This window comes from Argopecten irradians, chromosome 8 (assembly GCF_041381155.1).
Source record: "Argopecten irradians isolate NY chromosome 8, Ai_NY, whole genome shotgun sequence".
Lineage (NCBI taxonomy): Eukaryota > Metazoa > Mollusca > Bivalvia > Pectinida > Pectinidae > Argopecten > Argopecten irradians.
In genome coordinates, this window is record NC_091141.1 from 41817435 (window position 1) to 41835345 (window position 17911).

General features: G+C 36.4%; 1 protein-coding gene across 4 annotated transcripts in view; it reads left to right on the forward strand.

Moving 5' to 3' along the window:
* The window catches only part of LOC138330399 (myelin regulatory factor-like), a 107887-nt gene that overhangs the window by 53860 nt on the left and 36116 nt on the right, over positions 1-17911 (forward strand). For 3 of the 4 annotated variants that reach the window (XM_069277990.1, XM_069277992.1, XM_069277991.1), the window contains 2 exons: positions 6301-6534; positions 15812-15888. In XM_069277990.1, the coding sequence (XP_069134091.1) occupies positions 6301-6534; positions 15812-15888 (311 nt within the window). Of the gene's footprint in view, positions 1-6300; positions 6535-10711; positions 10856-15811; positions 15889-17911 lie in introns of those variants that run through there. The other variant, XM_069277995.1, reaches the window with a different exon arrangement.

Genomic DNA, 17911 nt, shown 5'->3' on the forward strand with positions numbered 1-17911 from the left:
CTACCCCACACCTGTACACCATACCTACCCCACACCTGTACACCATACCTACCCCACACCTGTATACCATACCTACCCCACACCTGTACACCATACCTACCCACACCTGTAACCATACCTACCCTAAACCCCATACCTACCCCACACCTGTACACCATACCTACCCCACACCTGTATACCATACCTACCCCACACCTGTATACCATACCTACCCCACACCTGTACACCATACCTACCCCACACCTGTATACACCATACCTACCCCACACCTGTATACCATACCTACCCCACACCTGTACACCATACCTACCCCACCCACACCTACCTACCCCACACCTGTATACCATACCTACCCCACACCTGTATACCATACCTACCCCACACCTGTACACCATACCTACCCCACACCTGTATACCATACCTACCCCACACCTGTACACCATACCTACCCCACACCTGTACACCATACCTACCCCACACCTGTATACCATACCTACCCCACACCTGTACACCATACCTACCCCACACCTGTATACCATACCTACCCCACACCTGTATACCATACCTACCCCACACCTGTAAACCATACCTACCCCACACCTGTACACCATACCTACCCCACACCTGTATACCATACCTACCCCACACCTGTATACCATACCTACCCCACACCTGTATACCATACCTAACCCACACCTGTACACCATACCTACCCCACACCTGTATACACCATACCTACCCCACACCTGTATACCATACCTACCCCACACCTGTACACCATACCTACCCCACACCTGTATAACCATACCTACCCCACACCTGTATACCATACCTACCCCACACCTGTATAACCATACCTGTACACCATACCCCCACTGTATACCATACCTACCCACACCTGTATACCATACCTACCCCCACCTGTACACCATTACCTAACCCCCACACCTGTATACCATACCTACCCCACACCTGTATACCATACCTACCCCACACCTGTATACCATACCTACCCCACACCTGTATACCATACCTACCCCACACCTGTATACCATACCTACCCCACACCTGTATACCATACCTACCCCACACCTGTACACCATACCTACCCCACACCTGTACACCATACCTACCCACACCTGTATACCATACCTACCCCACACCTGTATACCATACCTACCCCACACCTGTACACCATACCTACCCCACACCTGTACACCATGCCTAACCCACACCTGTATACCATACCTACCCCACACCTGTATAACATACCTAACCCACACCTGTATACCATACCTACCCCACACCTGTACACCATACCTAACCCACACCTGTACACCATACCTACCCCACACCTGTACACCATACCTACCCCACACCTGTACACCATACCTACCCCACACCTGTATACCATACCTACCCCACACCTGTACACCATACCTACCCCACACCTGTACACCATACCTACCCCACACCTGTATACCATACCTACCCCACACCTGTACACCATACCTACCCCACACCTGTACACCATACCTACCCCACACCTGTACACCATACCTACCCCACACCTGTACACCATACCTACCCCACACCTGTATACCATACCTACCCCACACCTGTACACCATACCTACCCCACACCTGTTATACCATACCTACCCCACACCTGTATACCATACCTACCCCACACCTGTACACCATACCTACCCCACACCTGTATACCATACCTACCCCACACCTGTACACCATACCTACCCCACACCTGTATACCATACCTACCCCACACCTGTACACCATACCTACCCCACACCTGTACACCATACCTACCCCACACCTGTATACCATACCTACCCCACACCTGTACACCATACCTACCCCACACCTGTATACCATACCTACCCCACACCTGTATACCATACCTACCCCACACCTGTATACCATACCTACCCCACACCTGTACACCATACCTACCCCACACCTGTACACCATACCTACCCCACACCTGTATACCATACCTACCCCACACCTGTATACCATACCTACCCCACACCTGTATACCATACCTACCCCACACCTGTACACCATACCTACCCCACACCTGTACACCATACCTACCCCACACCTGTATACCATACCTACCCCACACCTGTATACCATACCTACCCCACACCTGTATACCATACCTACCCCACACCTGTACACCATACCTACCCCACACCTGTACACCATACCTACCCCACACCTGTATACCATACCTACCCCACACCTGTACACCATACCTACCCCACACCTGTACACCATACCTACCCCACACCTGTACACCATACCTACCCCACACCTGTATACCATACCTAACCCACACCTGTATACCATACCTACCCCACACCTGTATACCATACCTAACCCACACCTGTATACCATACCTACCCCACACCTGTACACCATACCTACCCCACACCTGTATACCATACCTACCCCACACCTGTATACCATACCTACCCCACACCTGTATACCATACCTACCCCACACCTGTATACCATACCTACCCCACACCTGTACACCATACCTACCCCACACCTGTACACCATACCTACCCCACACCTGTATACCATACCTACCCCACACCTGTACACCATACCTACCCCACACCTGTACACCATACCTACCCCACACCTGTACACCATACCTACCCCACACCTGTATACCATACCTACCCCACACCTGTACACCATACCTACCCCACACCTGTATACCATACCTACCCCACACCTGTATACCATACCTACCCCACACCTGTACCACCATACCTACCCACACCTGTATACCATACCTACCCCACACCTGTACACCATACCTACCCCACACCTGTATACCATACCTACCCCACACCTGTATACCATACCTACCCCACACCTGTATACCATACCTACCCCACACCTACCATACCACCCCACACCTGTACACCATACCTACCCCACACCTGTACACCATACCTACCCCCACACCTGTACACCATACCTACCCCACACCTGTATACCATACCTACCCCACACCTGTATACCATACCTAACCCACACCTGTACACCATACCTACCCCACACCTGTATACCATACCTACCCCACACCTGTACACCATACCTACCCCACACCTGTACACCATACCTACCCACACCTGTATACCATACCTACCCCACACCTGTATACCATACCTACCCCACACCTGTATACCATACCTACCCCACACCTGTACACCATACCTACCCCACACCTGTACACCATACCTACCCCACACCTGTACACCATACCTACCCCACACCTGTACACCATACCTACCCCACACCTGTATACCATACCTACCCCACACCTGTACACCATACCTACCCCACACCTGTATACCATACCTACCCCACACCTGTACACCATACCTACCCCACACCTGTATACCATACCTACCCCACACCTTTACACCATACCTACCCCACACCTGTATACCATACCTACCCCACACCTGTACACCATACCTACCCCACACCTGTATACCATACCTACCCCACACCTGTACACCATACCTACCCCACACCTGTATACCATACCTACCCCACACCTGTATACCATACCTACCCCACCCACACCTGTATACCATACCTACCCCACACCTGTACACCATACCTACCCCACACCTGTATACCATACCTACCCCACACCTGTACACCATACCTACCCCACACCTGTACACCATACCTACCCCACACCTGTACACCATACCTACCCCACACCTGTACACCATACCTACCCCACACCTGTACACCATACCTACCCCACACCTGTATACCATACCTACCCCACACCTGTACACCATACCTACCCCACACCTGTACACCATACCTACCCCACACCTGTACACCATTGCCTACCCACACCTGTATACCATACCTACCCCACACCTGTACACCATACCATACCCCACACCTGTATACCATGCCTACCACACACCTGTATACCATACCTCCCCCACACCTGTATATCATACCTACCCCACACCTGTACACCATACCTACCCCACACCTGTACACCATGCCTACCCCACACCTGTAACACCAATCCTACCCCACACCTGTATATCATACCTAACCCACAGCTGTATATCATACCTACCCCACACCTGTATACCATACCTACCCCACACCTGTACACCATGCCTACCCCACACCTGTATATCATAACTACCCCACACCTGTACACCATGTCTACCCCACACCTGTACACCATACCTACACCACACCTGTATACCATACCTTCCCAATACCTGTATACCATACCTACCCCACATCTGTACACCATACCTACCCCACACCTGTATACCATACCTACCCCACACCTGTATACCATACCTACCCCACACCTGTACACCATGCCTACCCCACACCTGTATATCATACCTACCCCACACCTGTATATCATACCTACCCCACACCTGTACACCATGCCTACCCCACACCTGTATATCATACCTATCCCACACCTGTACATCATTCCTACCTCACACCTGTACACCATACCTACTGTACACTATCCCAACCCCACACATTATGTAACTACACATCTCATTTGCAGGTTAGTGACTTTAACCTTATGTAAAATATGTATATGGCTTTGATATAAAGCACACTTACAGCTTTTTACACAGAGACGAGACTATTACACTGAGAAAGAAACTCAGTGACATCAGTACCAGGATGGGAGATATACAACCTGTCCCTGAACTCCCATCCTATTGATACTGATATAGGTATCCTGTGTTACCGTGAGAATCGGCTCTCACCACTCAGGTCTCAAATTTGTCTGAACAATAGTTCATTATGTCACTATCAATTGTGTTCTCTCAAGCAACTTTCTTTAGAATGCAATTTAGAACATTTCTGATCTAAGTAAATTTTGATTAAAAATTTATTTCTGCAAATTAGTGTTATTTCCATTGAATTTTTGTGTCTGCAATGATTAATATTCTCAAACATGATATGGAATGGAAATTAAAAAATCACTGTACATAAAGTAACAAAATTGCCCTCCTCTTAGTATTTCTGATAGTAACAAATGCCCTAATAAGGTAACAAAATGGCCCTCCTCTAAGTATCTATGAACAACATAACAAAATGGCCCTCCTCTTAGTATTTCTGAACAAAGTAACAAAATGACCCTCCTCTAAGTATCTCTGAATAAGGTAACAAAATGGCCCTCCTCTAAGTATATCTGAACAAGGTAACAAAATGATCCTCCTCTAAGTATATTTGAATAAGGTAACAAAATGGCCCTCTTCTAAGTATCTCTGAGCAAGATAACAAAATGGCCCTCATCTAAGTTATCTCTGAATAAGGTAACAAAATGGCCCTCCTCTAAGTATCTCTGAACAAGGTAACAAAATGGCCCTCCTCTAAGTATCTATGAACAACATAACAAAATGGCCCTCCTCTAAGTATCTATGAACAACATAACAAAATGGCCCTCTAAGTATCTATGAACAAAGTAACAAAATGGCCCTCCCTCTAAGTATCTATGAACAACATAACAAAATGGCCCTCCTCTAAGTATCTATGAACAAGGTAACAAAATGGCCCTCCTCTAAGTATCTATGAACAACATAACAAAATGGCCTTCCTCTAAGTATCTATGAACAAGGTAACAAAATGGCCCTCCTCTAAGTATCTATGAACAACATAACAAAATGGCCCTCCTCTAAGTATCTCTGAACAAGGTAACAAAATGGCCCTCCTCTAAGTATCTATGAACAACATAACAAAATGGCCCTCCTCTAAGTATCTATGAACAAGGTAACAAAATGGCCCTCCTCTAAGTATCTATGAACAACATAACAAAATGGCCCTCCTCTAAGTATCTATGAACAAGGTAACAAAATGGCCCTCCTCTAAGTATCTATGAACAACATAACAAAATGGCCCTCCTCTAAGTATCTATGAACAAGGTAACAAAATGGCCTTCCTCTAAGTATCTATGAACAAGATAATAATATTGGCCTCCTCTAACAACTTTAGTAACTACATATGTTGCTTACTGATTGAATTCTTGTCAGGCAATCATGAATTACCCCTCGGGATGTGATTCATTGTCACCTATCCATTTCAGTGAAAAGTTTTCCAATTTCGCAATATTTTCAAAAGTCAATATATGAAAATAATTTTTTGTTGTTTTCAGATATACCTGGATTCTTTCCCCAGCCAAAACACCAAATTGTTTTTTCTGAGATCCTTTTCTGATCATTTCATCTTTGGTGTGTTTCAGATGTTTACCGGATGAGGTCATTCCGGCGATGGCCTACAGTAACACAGGCCGCCCCCAGGTGTGTCAACAACCACCAGACCTTTGCTACCCGAGTAAGACGGTCTCTATGGCAACTCCCTGTACCTCCTCCAATCAGCCTCTTATGAACGGCCACCTACATAACTTGCCATATTCGTGTGCCGCTGCCACCACGATGGACGGCCAAGGAGGCTATGACAACCCTGCCATGCATCCGTAAGTAGTGTGCAGTTTGACATACGGTAATACCATAGATCACTTGTATCAGTTAATGATCCTTACTCTTTCATTGATCATGGCCTTCCAGTGATCCAGGAAAAAAATTGGATGGGTGTGTAATTGTAATCACACTTTTGAAAATAGAAAGTTACAACTCTGACTTTTGTGCGAACCCATAACTGACTTTAGTTATGTCAGTAAATGTTATTTGGTAAAGTAATCGATGATGAACAAGTGCAAGTATCTATACTTTTATGGATCATGGCTTTCATTGGTCATGACTTTCATTGGTCATGGCTTTCATTGGTCATGACTTTCATTGGCCATGGCTTTCATTGGCCATGGCTTTCATTGGCCATGGCTTTCATTGGTCATGGCTTTCATTGGTCATGACTTTCCTTGGTCATGGCTTTCATTGGTCATGGTTCTTTTGCTCATGCATGGCTTTCATTGGCCATGGCTTTCATTGGCTTCATGGCTTTCATTGGTTGTGGCTTTCATTGGTCATGGCTTTCATTGGTCATGGACTTTCCATTGGTCATTGTCATGGCTTTCATTGGTCATGGCTTTGGCTTCATTTGGCCATGGCTTTCATTGTCATGGCTTTCATTGGCATGACTTTCTTGGTCATGGCTTTCATTGGTCATGTTTGGCTTTCATTGGTCATGGCTTTCATGGCTTTCATTGGTCATGGCTTTCATTGGTCATGGCTTTCATTGGTCATGGCTTTCATTGGTCATGGCTTTCATTGGTCATGACTTTCATTGGTCATGGCTTTCATTGGTCATGGCTTTCATTGGTCATGGCATTCATTGGTCATGACATTCATTGGTCATGGCTTTCATTGGTCATGACTTTCATTGGTCATGACTTTCACTGATCATGGCTTTCATGGATCATGACTTTCATTGGTAATGGCTTTTGTTGGTCATGGCTTTCATTGGTTGTGGCTTTCATTGGTCATGAATTATGTTGGTCATGGCTTTCATTGGTCATGGCTTTCATTGGTTGTGGCTTTCATTGGTCATGACTTCTGCTAGTCATGGCTTTCGTTTGTCATAGCTTTCATTGGTCTTGACTTCTGTTGGTCATGGCTTTTGTTGGTCATGATTTTCATTGGTCGTGGTGTTCATTGTTCGTGGCTTTCATTGGTCATGTCTTCCGTTAGTCATGACTTTCATTGTTCATGGCGTTCATTGGTCAGTTCTTTCATTGGTCATAGCTTTCATATTGGTCATTACTTTAGTTGGTCATGTCTTTTGTTGATCATGGCTTTTATTTATCATGGCTTTCACTGGTCATGGCTTTCATCGGTCATGTCTTTAGTTGGTTATGGCATTCATTGGTCATGTCTTCCGTTGGTCATGGCTTTCATTAGTCATGGCATTCATTGGTCAGTTCTTTCATTGGTCATGGCATTCATTGGTCATGTCTTTGGTTGGTCATGGCTTTCATTTATCATGGCGTTCATTGATCATGGCTTTCATTGATAAAGACTTTTTGGTCATGACTTTTATTGATTATGGCATTTGCTGTTAATGGTTTCCATCACCTATGACCTTTATTGCTCTGGAGCTTTATCAATTTGAAATCAATTATTGTTGACTCTGGATTCAATTTATTATTGTCACATTTACGAGGTCACAAAGTTATGTATAGAAAGAACAAGTTTGAAAAAGTTAAAGTACAAAACTATGTATGTAATTATTTAAAGTAGATTGAAAATGTTCCCAGGAGAAAAAATTAGTAACAGGAATATCCAATGGAAAAATAATATAAACATTAGAATTTTTGATGGGGTAACGATTAAAAGTAATACAATCTGAAATGCTAGTGTTTGTGGAAACGGCAATACTATAGGACTTATGTATGTCTTCAACAGATAAAGATTTATTGTTTGATTATAAATCATACGAATTGAAATGTTTTCACATTTGAAAGACATCTTAGAATTTGAAACCTAAAATACGTTTATTGCTGGCATGATACTCTCTTTTGATGACAAAGAACACAAGCATTGATGACATAGAGCACCCAATGCACAATTGTTGCTGATACAATAGTCGGTCTTTGATGACAAAGAACACGAGCCTTTGATGTTGTATTAATTGTGTATACCATCCTTGTAATTACAGGTTCTCTGGTAGCAATATTTACTCTCACCCGTCATAATCGTGACACAATGTGAAAAAAAAACTCAGGTTTTTTTTATAGGTGTACATGCTATAATTGTATTTATAGAAAAACCAATGGTTACCGTAAAAAATGTACTGTAGGTTTTATTTATAAACTTTAAAAATCTAGCTTAATTACTGAAAAGCAGTTATGGATAATTGCTCAATTTGTTTTTACCGAATGCACTCCAAAACTTAACACATTAAAACTCATTCATTTGGGAGGTTTATACGTACAGTGGGAATTTTAATTGATAAATTAAGTAGTTAATGAAATTGATGAAAATTTGATTTTAGGTCATTTTTAATGGAAGAATAATTATTCATATTCAAGTAACGGTTGAAGTGTTAATCGCCTTATAGACATATTTTGAATGAAATTACTGTTGGAAATCAAATAAAAATAGTACCATGTATTAAGATGAATGGGAACATAGAATTAGGAATCCTTTATCATTTTGAAATTAATTTCTTTTTTCTTCTTTGTATTTTTTCTTTTTTCCTTTCACATTCTTCACACATAAAAAGGTCTCAGTAAGGACACAGTTATCCCCCTAGGGGCTTAAGTTAAGGGGCAGTTATACACAATAAAATTTGGACCAAACTTTCACAAAATTATTACACAAAGTAAACTAAAAATCAATTTATAAAAGAAATCAGATAGAGAAATATACACAGTGTTCTTAGTTCTGTCTGCATTTAATTTGAGGTAAGTTAAATTATGGCCTCAAAAATGGAGTAGGGGGGGGGGGGGGTTGAGGGGGGTTACTTATAGGGTTGAATATGGTATGCATGTTAATACAACAAAAATCAGAGTTAAAGGTCAGTTATGAATATTTTTGAGCATTTTTCAAGTTGCTGTGTCATTAACTACTAAGTGCATTAAAAAACATTATTAAATTCATCTGAGGGTATAAGTCTGAAAAAACAGTAAATAATAAACTAAATAATAATGTTCTATTAAATAAGTATTGTACTAATAGGTCAAAATGGTAAAGGTCAAAAGTTCAATAACATGAAAAAAGTAATGCAACGGAAAGCATATTGTGGAATTTATCATGTTGTATCTAAATAAAAAACAATCATAGCGAGGTCAAAGGTTAAATGCTTCTAAATTAAGCTGGTATTTAAACTATGTGATGCAATATGGCCTTGTTGATATTTGTTCTATATAACCTTATTTTAAAAGTCGAGAATTTCATGCCTAATGAAAAAGTTTAAATTCGAGATGGAGAAATGAGTGTTGACTTGTTTCACAGTAATTATTTGGGAGTGGAGAATTTTAAAATTCTGTTAAATATAGGGACTGATTATTTGGAATTTATGTTAGGTAATTTTTCTTGGCAGATGAAAAACTTTTAAGTTTATTACATTAAACGAAACCTTGCCTAGAGAGTGAAAGTTTCATCCACCACATCTTGCCAAAAAGGAAACAATGGGTTATAATGCAGCTAAAATTGTGAAAGAAGAATTAAGTTTACTGTGAAGAAGTTCATAAAACAAGAGGAAATGTAAAATCCTCACATAAAGCTAATTTTACACCACCCAATAAATCTCGCACGAAAAAAAGTATATTTCAACTTCAAGGAACCTGGACCATTCCAAGGTTGTTAAAAGCATCAATAAATATTTATACATCTATATTAATGACATTATCTCTACAGGAAGTGAAGCTGTCTTCCTTTTACACTCAAGCTTTCAACTTCTCATTTAGATTACCTCTTATGATACCTGCTTTTAGGTTTGAAACTCTTGACAAGTGCTGTACACTGGTACATACTGGTATAATAATATATTTTTATTCATTTTATTTGTAAAAAAAATCAGAGCTTCTGGCCAGAAGACACTAATTCTTGTATCAGATATGTACTCTTTTCAAAGATTCAATAAAATACCATTACAGATGATAATTCTAGTAGATAGGTGGACACAGAAAGAAAGAAATCTGAGTGGTTTTGGTAAGGCGGGCTCTAACTGCCTGTGTACTGTGTGTAGCTTATGAGGCGTGACGTATCGGGTCGGTTTATTTGCTCGGCCCTATTACGAGTAGACACCATCTTTGAACACTACAAGGCAGAAGCAATACCTGTGGCACATCGTACCAACTCACTCGAGTATCTGGCCTATACGCTGTTGTTATGATCGTAAGTGTCGCAAACTATCGCATTCATACTCCCGCATCATTTCTCTTGTAGAACACCTATAATATTTGACATGGTTGTTAGTTTTGGTTGAATATGCCTCTTAAGCTTCCTGTTCGTGTGGAACAGCTCATTAACATAGCTCGCCGTCTAATATTTGGTTTTCTTTTATTGAACATTTACATTTTACTTACTTGTGATATTTTGTAGATTTTTTTTTATCAATTTAATTAATTTTGTAAATCTTTTTCAATGATTGTTGACAGCTTTTCACTCAGTGATATTGACAATGTTATGTGATTTTTAAATACTGAACATTCTGTTTTTGTAAAGCATTCAAACTTTATTTCTTCAGAAATTTTGATTATTTGTTTTTCGTTGATTTAAAAAATACAAAATAATTTTATGAAAATAAATGGAATTTTTTTCTTTTATTCAGAAATTTAGAATCTATTTACAAAAATAATTTTTTATTACATTTTTTTTTTCTATTGCATATTTACTTATTTATTTTAATGATATCAGCAGTAATTTTTTTTCATAGAATTTGAGTTCTATAATCAGTGTATAATCGAGTGATAAAAATATTAAGTGTAAAAATAAAATTGTCATTAAGATTATCATACTTCATTATTTCAAAATGTTTAATTCTCCGTAACCTCAGATATTATTATTTATTAAAACATTGATTGAAACGAACTTGATAGAAATCAGGTTGTCATGGTTACTAGTTAGTTGGATTATAAAAAAGTGGAGAAATAATTTTTCATTGTCATTATCAAATACTTTATATTCTACATTTGATTTAAATTGAACATGGAAACTCCAAAAAATATTAGTGTAACTATTTCTAATTATTTACATATGTTTATATTCATTGAAGTTGGTATATTTTTTCATGTTTCACCAATAAAGAAAATTGCTAACTTACTGGTACTGCAATTTTTTCGTAGAAATTTCACAGACAAATGACTTAAGGCACTTAAGGCATTTTTAACAAATTGTTATTCATATATATTTGTTTGGTGATTTTGTGTTATCAAGATGTTTTTGGTCTCTATAAAGACCCTGTTGTCTTTTAATTTCAAAATATTCAAAACATTTCTGGTTTACATTTTTAGCATGTGTTTTTCCTACTCTTTACATTGAAAATTTTAATTAATTATTATTTTTTTATATTTTTATAACCCAATTAAAAAACAAAGGGAATATGTACACTTCAGTAATTTTATCCGTCATTTAGAAAAAAAGCAATACATGGATATCTGTATACATATAGCTGTTGTAATCAAATTATTCAAATGTTTAAGGTAACTTTATTTTTTTAGTGGGGGAAACACTATCTTGGAGCATTATGATATTATGAATATTTACATTCTAGTTTGTCAATACCTAGGTAAATTTGTGTTTGATCTAAAATTTGTCATCGCTGATCTGGTAAAGTAAATGTTTTCTTATTTGTAAAGTTGAAATTTCATGTGAAAGAAAATAGTTTAAACTTAGTCCTTTCAAATTTTGATATTTATTTATCGATATTTTAATCTTATAAATAGAATTCTTGAATAGTAATTAACTGTCATTTAATTAGAAATTAAAAAGTGTTATCTTAGTAGAATTAATTTCATTTTAGGAGAGGGTTATCATGGAAATAGCCTGTTGCCCAATCCCAATTCTAATACTAATATAAAAAAATCAGTAATGAAATAATTCGTTTCTTTTGAATTTCTCTTGAAAATGTGGATCCTTTATTGATTGTAATTATAAATTAATTACTTTTAAAACTACTTTTTGATATTCAAATAGTCCTGAAATAGTCCATTAAGTTTAATCAATCAATAAAACAAATGGTCGAGATTCTATGTTATATCAATGGTTATTTTATTTGTGTAGATTTAGACAGTTAAGCAAAATTAAAATTATGTTCATATAAAAGCTAAATTTAAGGTGTGTTTTATCAAATAATAGTACAGATTTATTTCATATATAATCGAAAGAGTATAAGTGGGAATAAGTGTTAATTAATTAAGTAATTAATATATACCGTTAGATTAGAATTATAAGGCAATAACATTTTAATTAAAAGCAGGTGTTTTTTTTTTTAAGATTACCTGAGATAAATCTGATATATAACTATTTAATTCTGTTAATTTGTATTTAGAATGATTACATTTGATTAATAAATATTTCAATAGTCAAATCACGAAGATTTATTTTCATCCTGTGTAAAACCTTTACACAAAAGATAAAAACTATACAGTATTATGTCATTGAGCCTCATAATGGATATTCACTAAAACTAAGAATTATCAAAAACAAACAATTTATGCTCATACCCCAGTTAAGATCAAGTTTTATTCCAAGAAATTTTAACATAAGTTGGTGCAATTTATTTGTCTTTCATGTGTGTTTCTTAGTAGAGCATTTTATTAAATATCTTATGCTAGAATATAATTTGTAACTACAATATCACAGATTGCTAAACGATTGTTTGCATTCTTTCATGAAAGACTCGGAGCCGTATTCTCCTCCTAAACGATTGTTTGCATTCTTACATGAAAGAAGAATATAAACAAGACAGAATTTTGAAATGATTCTTAAAATTAATCCATTTACTAAAACAGAGATAAGATATAGTGGTAACATTAAGATAATTAACTACAGACACGTATTGTGAGATCTTTGTAGTTCTAAGTTCAATGCCACGGTGCACGTTTTTTATTGCTGAGACTTTATAAATAGCCAGGCTTGGGGTCAGTCAGAATATCACATTGTCGTATGTGTGGGTTACTGTGTCGGGTAATTCTGGAAAGTCACCAAAAAATGATTGTCAAATATCATAAACCACGTTATAGGAAGCCATTGATTTGTGTGTGTTTTCTGAGTTTAGCAAGCTACATAATCCTGTTAAAGTCCCTGTATGTAGTGTACTTGTTATGGAGGCCTCGGGAAATTTAGTCTGACGGATATTAGATGTTTGATGTTAGACATTTCTGTAACGGTAGTTATCAAATGTCATCGTTTTGTTTTCTGTTGAAGATTTTACAATGTCTGAACATAGCACAGTACAGCAGTCATCTCTATGTACAGTGTGTGATGTTATATAGAAAAAAAACAATGTTATAATGTACATTGGATTCATTCTGATATCATTATCAATAAATTCAGTGGAACACTGAAAACTCTGATTATTTCAGACATGTAGAGATCTTCTTTAATTAATATATACACTGAGACACATTCAGATATCATTTTAGATACATAAAGAGGAATGAAATCATTATAGATATATATACAGAGAGATGAGATCATTATAGATATATACAGAGGAATGATATCATTATAGATACATACAGAGGAATGAGATCATTATAGATATATACAGAGGAATGAGATCATTATAGATATATACAGGAATGAGATCATTATAGATATATACAGGAATGAGATCATTATAGATATATACAGAGGAATAAGATCATTATAGATATATACAGAGGAATGAGATCATTATAGATATATACAGAGGAATGATATCATTATAGATATATATACAGAGGAATGAGATCATTATAGATATATACAAAGGAATAAGATCATTATAGATATATATACACATGAATGAGATCATTATATATGTATACTGAGGAATGAGATCATTATAGATATATACAGAGGAATGAGATCATTATAGATATATATACACAGGAATGAGATCATTATAGATATATACAGAGGAATGATATCATTATAGATACAAACAGAGGAATGAGATCATTATAGATATATACACAGGAATGATATCATTATAGATACAAACAGAGGAATGAGATCATTATAGATATATACAGAGGAATGATATCATTATAGATACAAACAGAGGAATGAGATCATTATAGATATATACAGAGGAATGAGATCATTATAGATACATACAGAGGAATGATATCATTATAGATATATATACAGAGGAATGAGATCATTATAGATATATACAGAGGAATGAGATCATTATAGATATATACAGAGGAATGAGATCATTATAGATATATATACAGAGAATAGATCATTATAAGAATGAGATCATTATATACAAGGAATGAGATACAGAGGAATGAGATCATTATAGATATATATACACATGAATGAGATCATTATATATGTATACAGAGGAATGAGATCATTATAGATATATACAGAGGAATGATATCTCATTATATATACAAACAGAGGAATGAGATCATTATAGATATATACAGAGGAATGAGATCATTATAGATACATACAGAGGAATGAGATCATTATAGATATATATATATACACAGTAATGAGATCATTATAGATATATACAGAGGAATGAGATCATTAAATATATATACACAGTAATGAGATCATTATAGATTTTATAATACAGAGGAATGAGATCATTATAGATATATACAGAGGAATGAGATCATTATAGATATATATACAGAGGAATGAGATCATTATAGATATATACAGAGGAATGAGATCATTATAGATATATACAGAGGAATGAGATCATTATAGATATATACAGAGGAATGAGATCATTATAGATATATACAGAGAGGAATGAGATCATTATAGATATATACAGAGGAATGAGATCATTATAGATATATACAGAGGAATGAGATCATTATAGATATATACACAGGAATGAGATCATTATAGATATATACACAGGAATGAGATCATTATATATATATACAGAAGAATGAGATCATATAGATATATACAGAGGAATGAGATCATTATAGATATATACAGAGGAATAAGATCATATAGATATATACAGAGGAATGAGATCATTATAGATATATATATACAGGAATGACATCATTAGAGATATATACAGAGGAATAATAAGAGATTAATTAATTTCAGGTGATTGGGACTTGTTTTAAGAAATGTTAATTAAGCATTTTGATGTTTCAGTTTACCGGACAGCCCACCCGACTCGGAGCCGTATTCTCCTCCCGACGGACATCGTAATGTCCATGTGACATCCTCTGGTAAGTCAACAGTGTTTATTTCCATCTGACGTCAGAAACAGCATAGCTCAATTTTCGCTGGTATATAAGGAAAATTAAAAAAAAACAAAAACACCACATTGCGCCATTTCCTTATTAGTTTATAAGGCTACCTTATAGGAGAATTTTTCACATACATAGCTATGTATCTTACCATTTAAAAATCATACATTTTCTTTAATTGAAATATATATTTGAACATTATTTGCTTTGGTATTTTAGATTGACTTAGCTTATCAATCTTGTTTAATTTCTCTACAAAGTAAATAGTTAAGCGTTGATATATTAATTACTTTTCCTACTTGATGATTTGAATAATTCATAAGAACTTTAGAACTCACAGAGTAGGGCAAGGTCAAGGGCTAAATTCTCTTAACAGACAAATTTCCATTAATTTTGTAAAAGGAAAATGAAAAACTTCAAAAAATTTTATGATATTGTAGCATATAGTTTAGAAACATTTATTTATAATTTTTTTTTTTTTTTTTTTAAATTTTCAAAAATTTTTTTTCAAAAATTATACTCAATACAGATTCAGATGATTACATATTAAATAGTGCTATTTCTTAGAGGTTTTGAATTGCTTTATTTTCCTCAGTTGTGAACAACAAGTTTGTTCATTTCTTCAGAACCTTTGTCAAATATTTAAACACTGCAGATGTTAAAAGTAAAAATTGTATGAATTAAAGGCCAAGGTGAAATCAGAAAATTGTTGAAGATTAGATTTTAAAGCAACACTAAAAATTATATTTCTAATTTAAGATTTTCTCATTAAAAGAGTAATATGATCACATTTTCATTTATTGCAATTTTAAGAATTTTCATTTCATCCCTTGAAACTAAGAATATTCAATGAGATAAAGAAATTGTTTCCAGAACAATATTGACTTTAGTTCTTAAAGTACATATCTGCCATTTGGCCTTTTGGTCAGTAAACACATACTACTGGGGATATGTGGATTATTTAACCAATAGCTCACTATCCCTCATTTTGATTGAATTCTTTATTGATTGTTTTATTAAAGAAGATCCACCACTGACAAAATAAAATTCTCAATAAAAAACAGTAGCAGTTAAATTATAATTTTTCTTCAGTTATCAAAGTTATTTACTTTATACCATTACCAATATTGAAAAGTGTGAGCTTCAAATTTTACAATTTTACTTCAAGATAAAAATATTAGAAATAACTAATTGCGTTCCAAAAATGTTCTGTGGCACTCTTTCCTATATGGAATGAAGTACTGATTGTGCATGCACCAAAAGCAAAATATATTATTTTACATTATTTTTTGTGTTAATTAGACATATATATACTGGATTAAAAACACATTATTGTTCAAATGATGAGTATAATTTATGCTCTGTCGGTGGTGGGGCATCTTTCAGACTTCTGCTTGGGAATATAAAGTCCTGCAATATATATTTCCTATTGGAGAGAAAATATTTGAATTAAAAAAAAACCCAAAAAACATGAAATTATATGTAATTGGTGTGTAAAACTAGTTATAATGAGCGCTGCAATTTCCTTTACAAATTAATGACATTCAAATTTCATTTGGAACTAGTTTTTGTCAACCAATGCAATGCTTCAAAGGTGAAAAGTGCAAAATATGTTTGTGTTCTAAAGTTGTATAGCTTTCAAAAGTCAATTGAGACAGAGCAGACGCAGACATTTATCAATGTCAGTAATGATATCAGAGAAAAAAGAAAGTACTGTTCTCACACGTTAGATGCTGTGTAAATCAAATCCGCTTGTTGGGGGTAACAGTCTTGGGTTTCCAACCCAATACGTATTACGGTGTTGAGTTTTCAAGTTCAGATCTCAAGGTCATGATCGGAACAGGGCGTGCATGTTACCAAAATGGCTAGAGCAGGCGTTCATTGCGTGCATTTATTATGCGCCTTTTCGCAGGAGTTAAAATCGTGTGTAATGAACAATAGAACTTTTTCTTGGATTTTGTTAGAAATTTTTAACGAAGAATTATCAAGTTCTAATATGAAA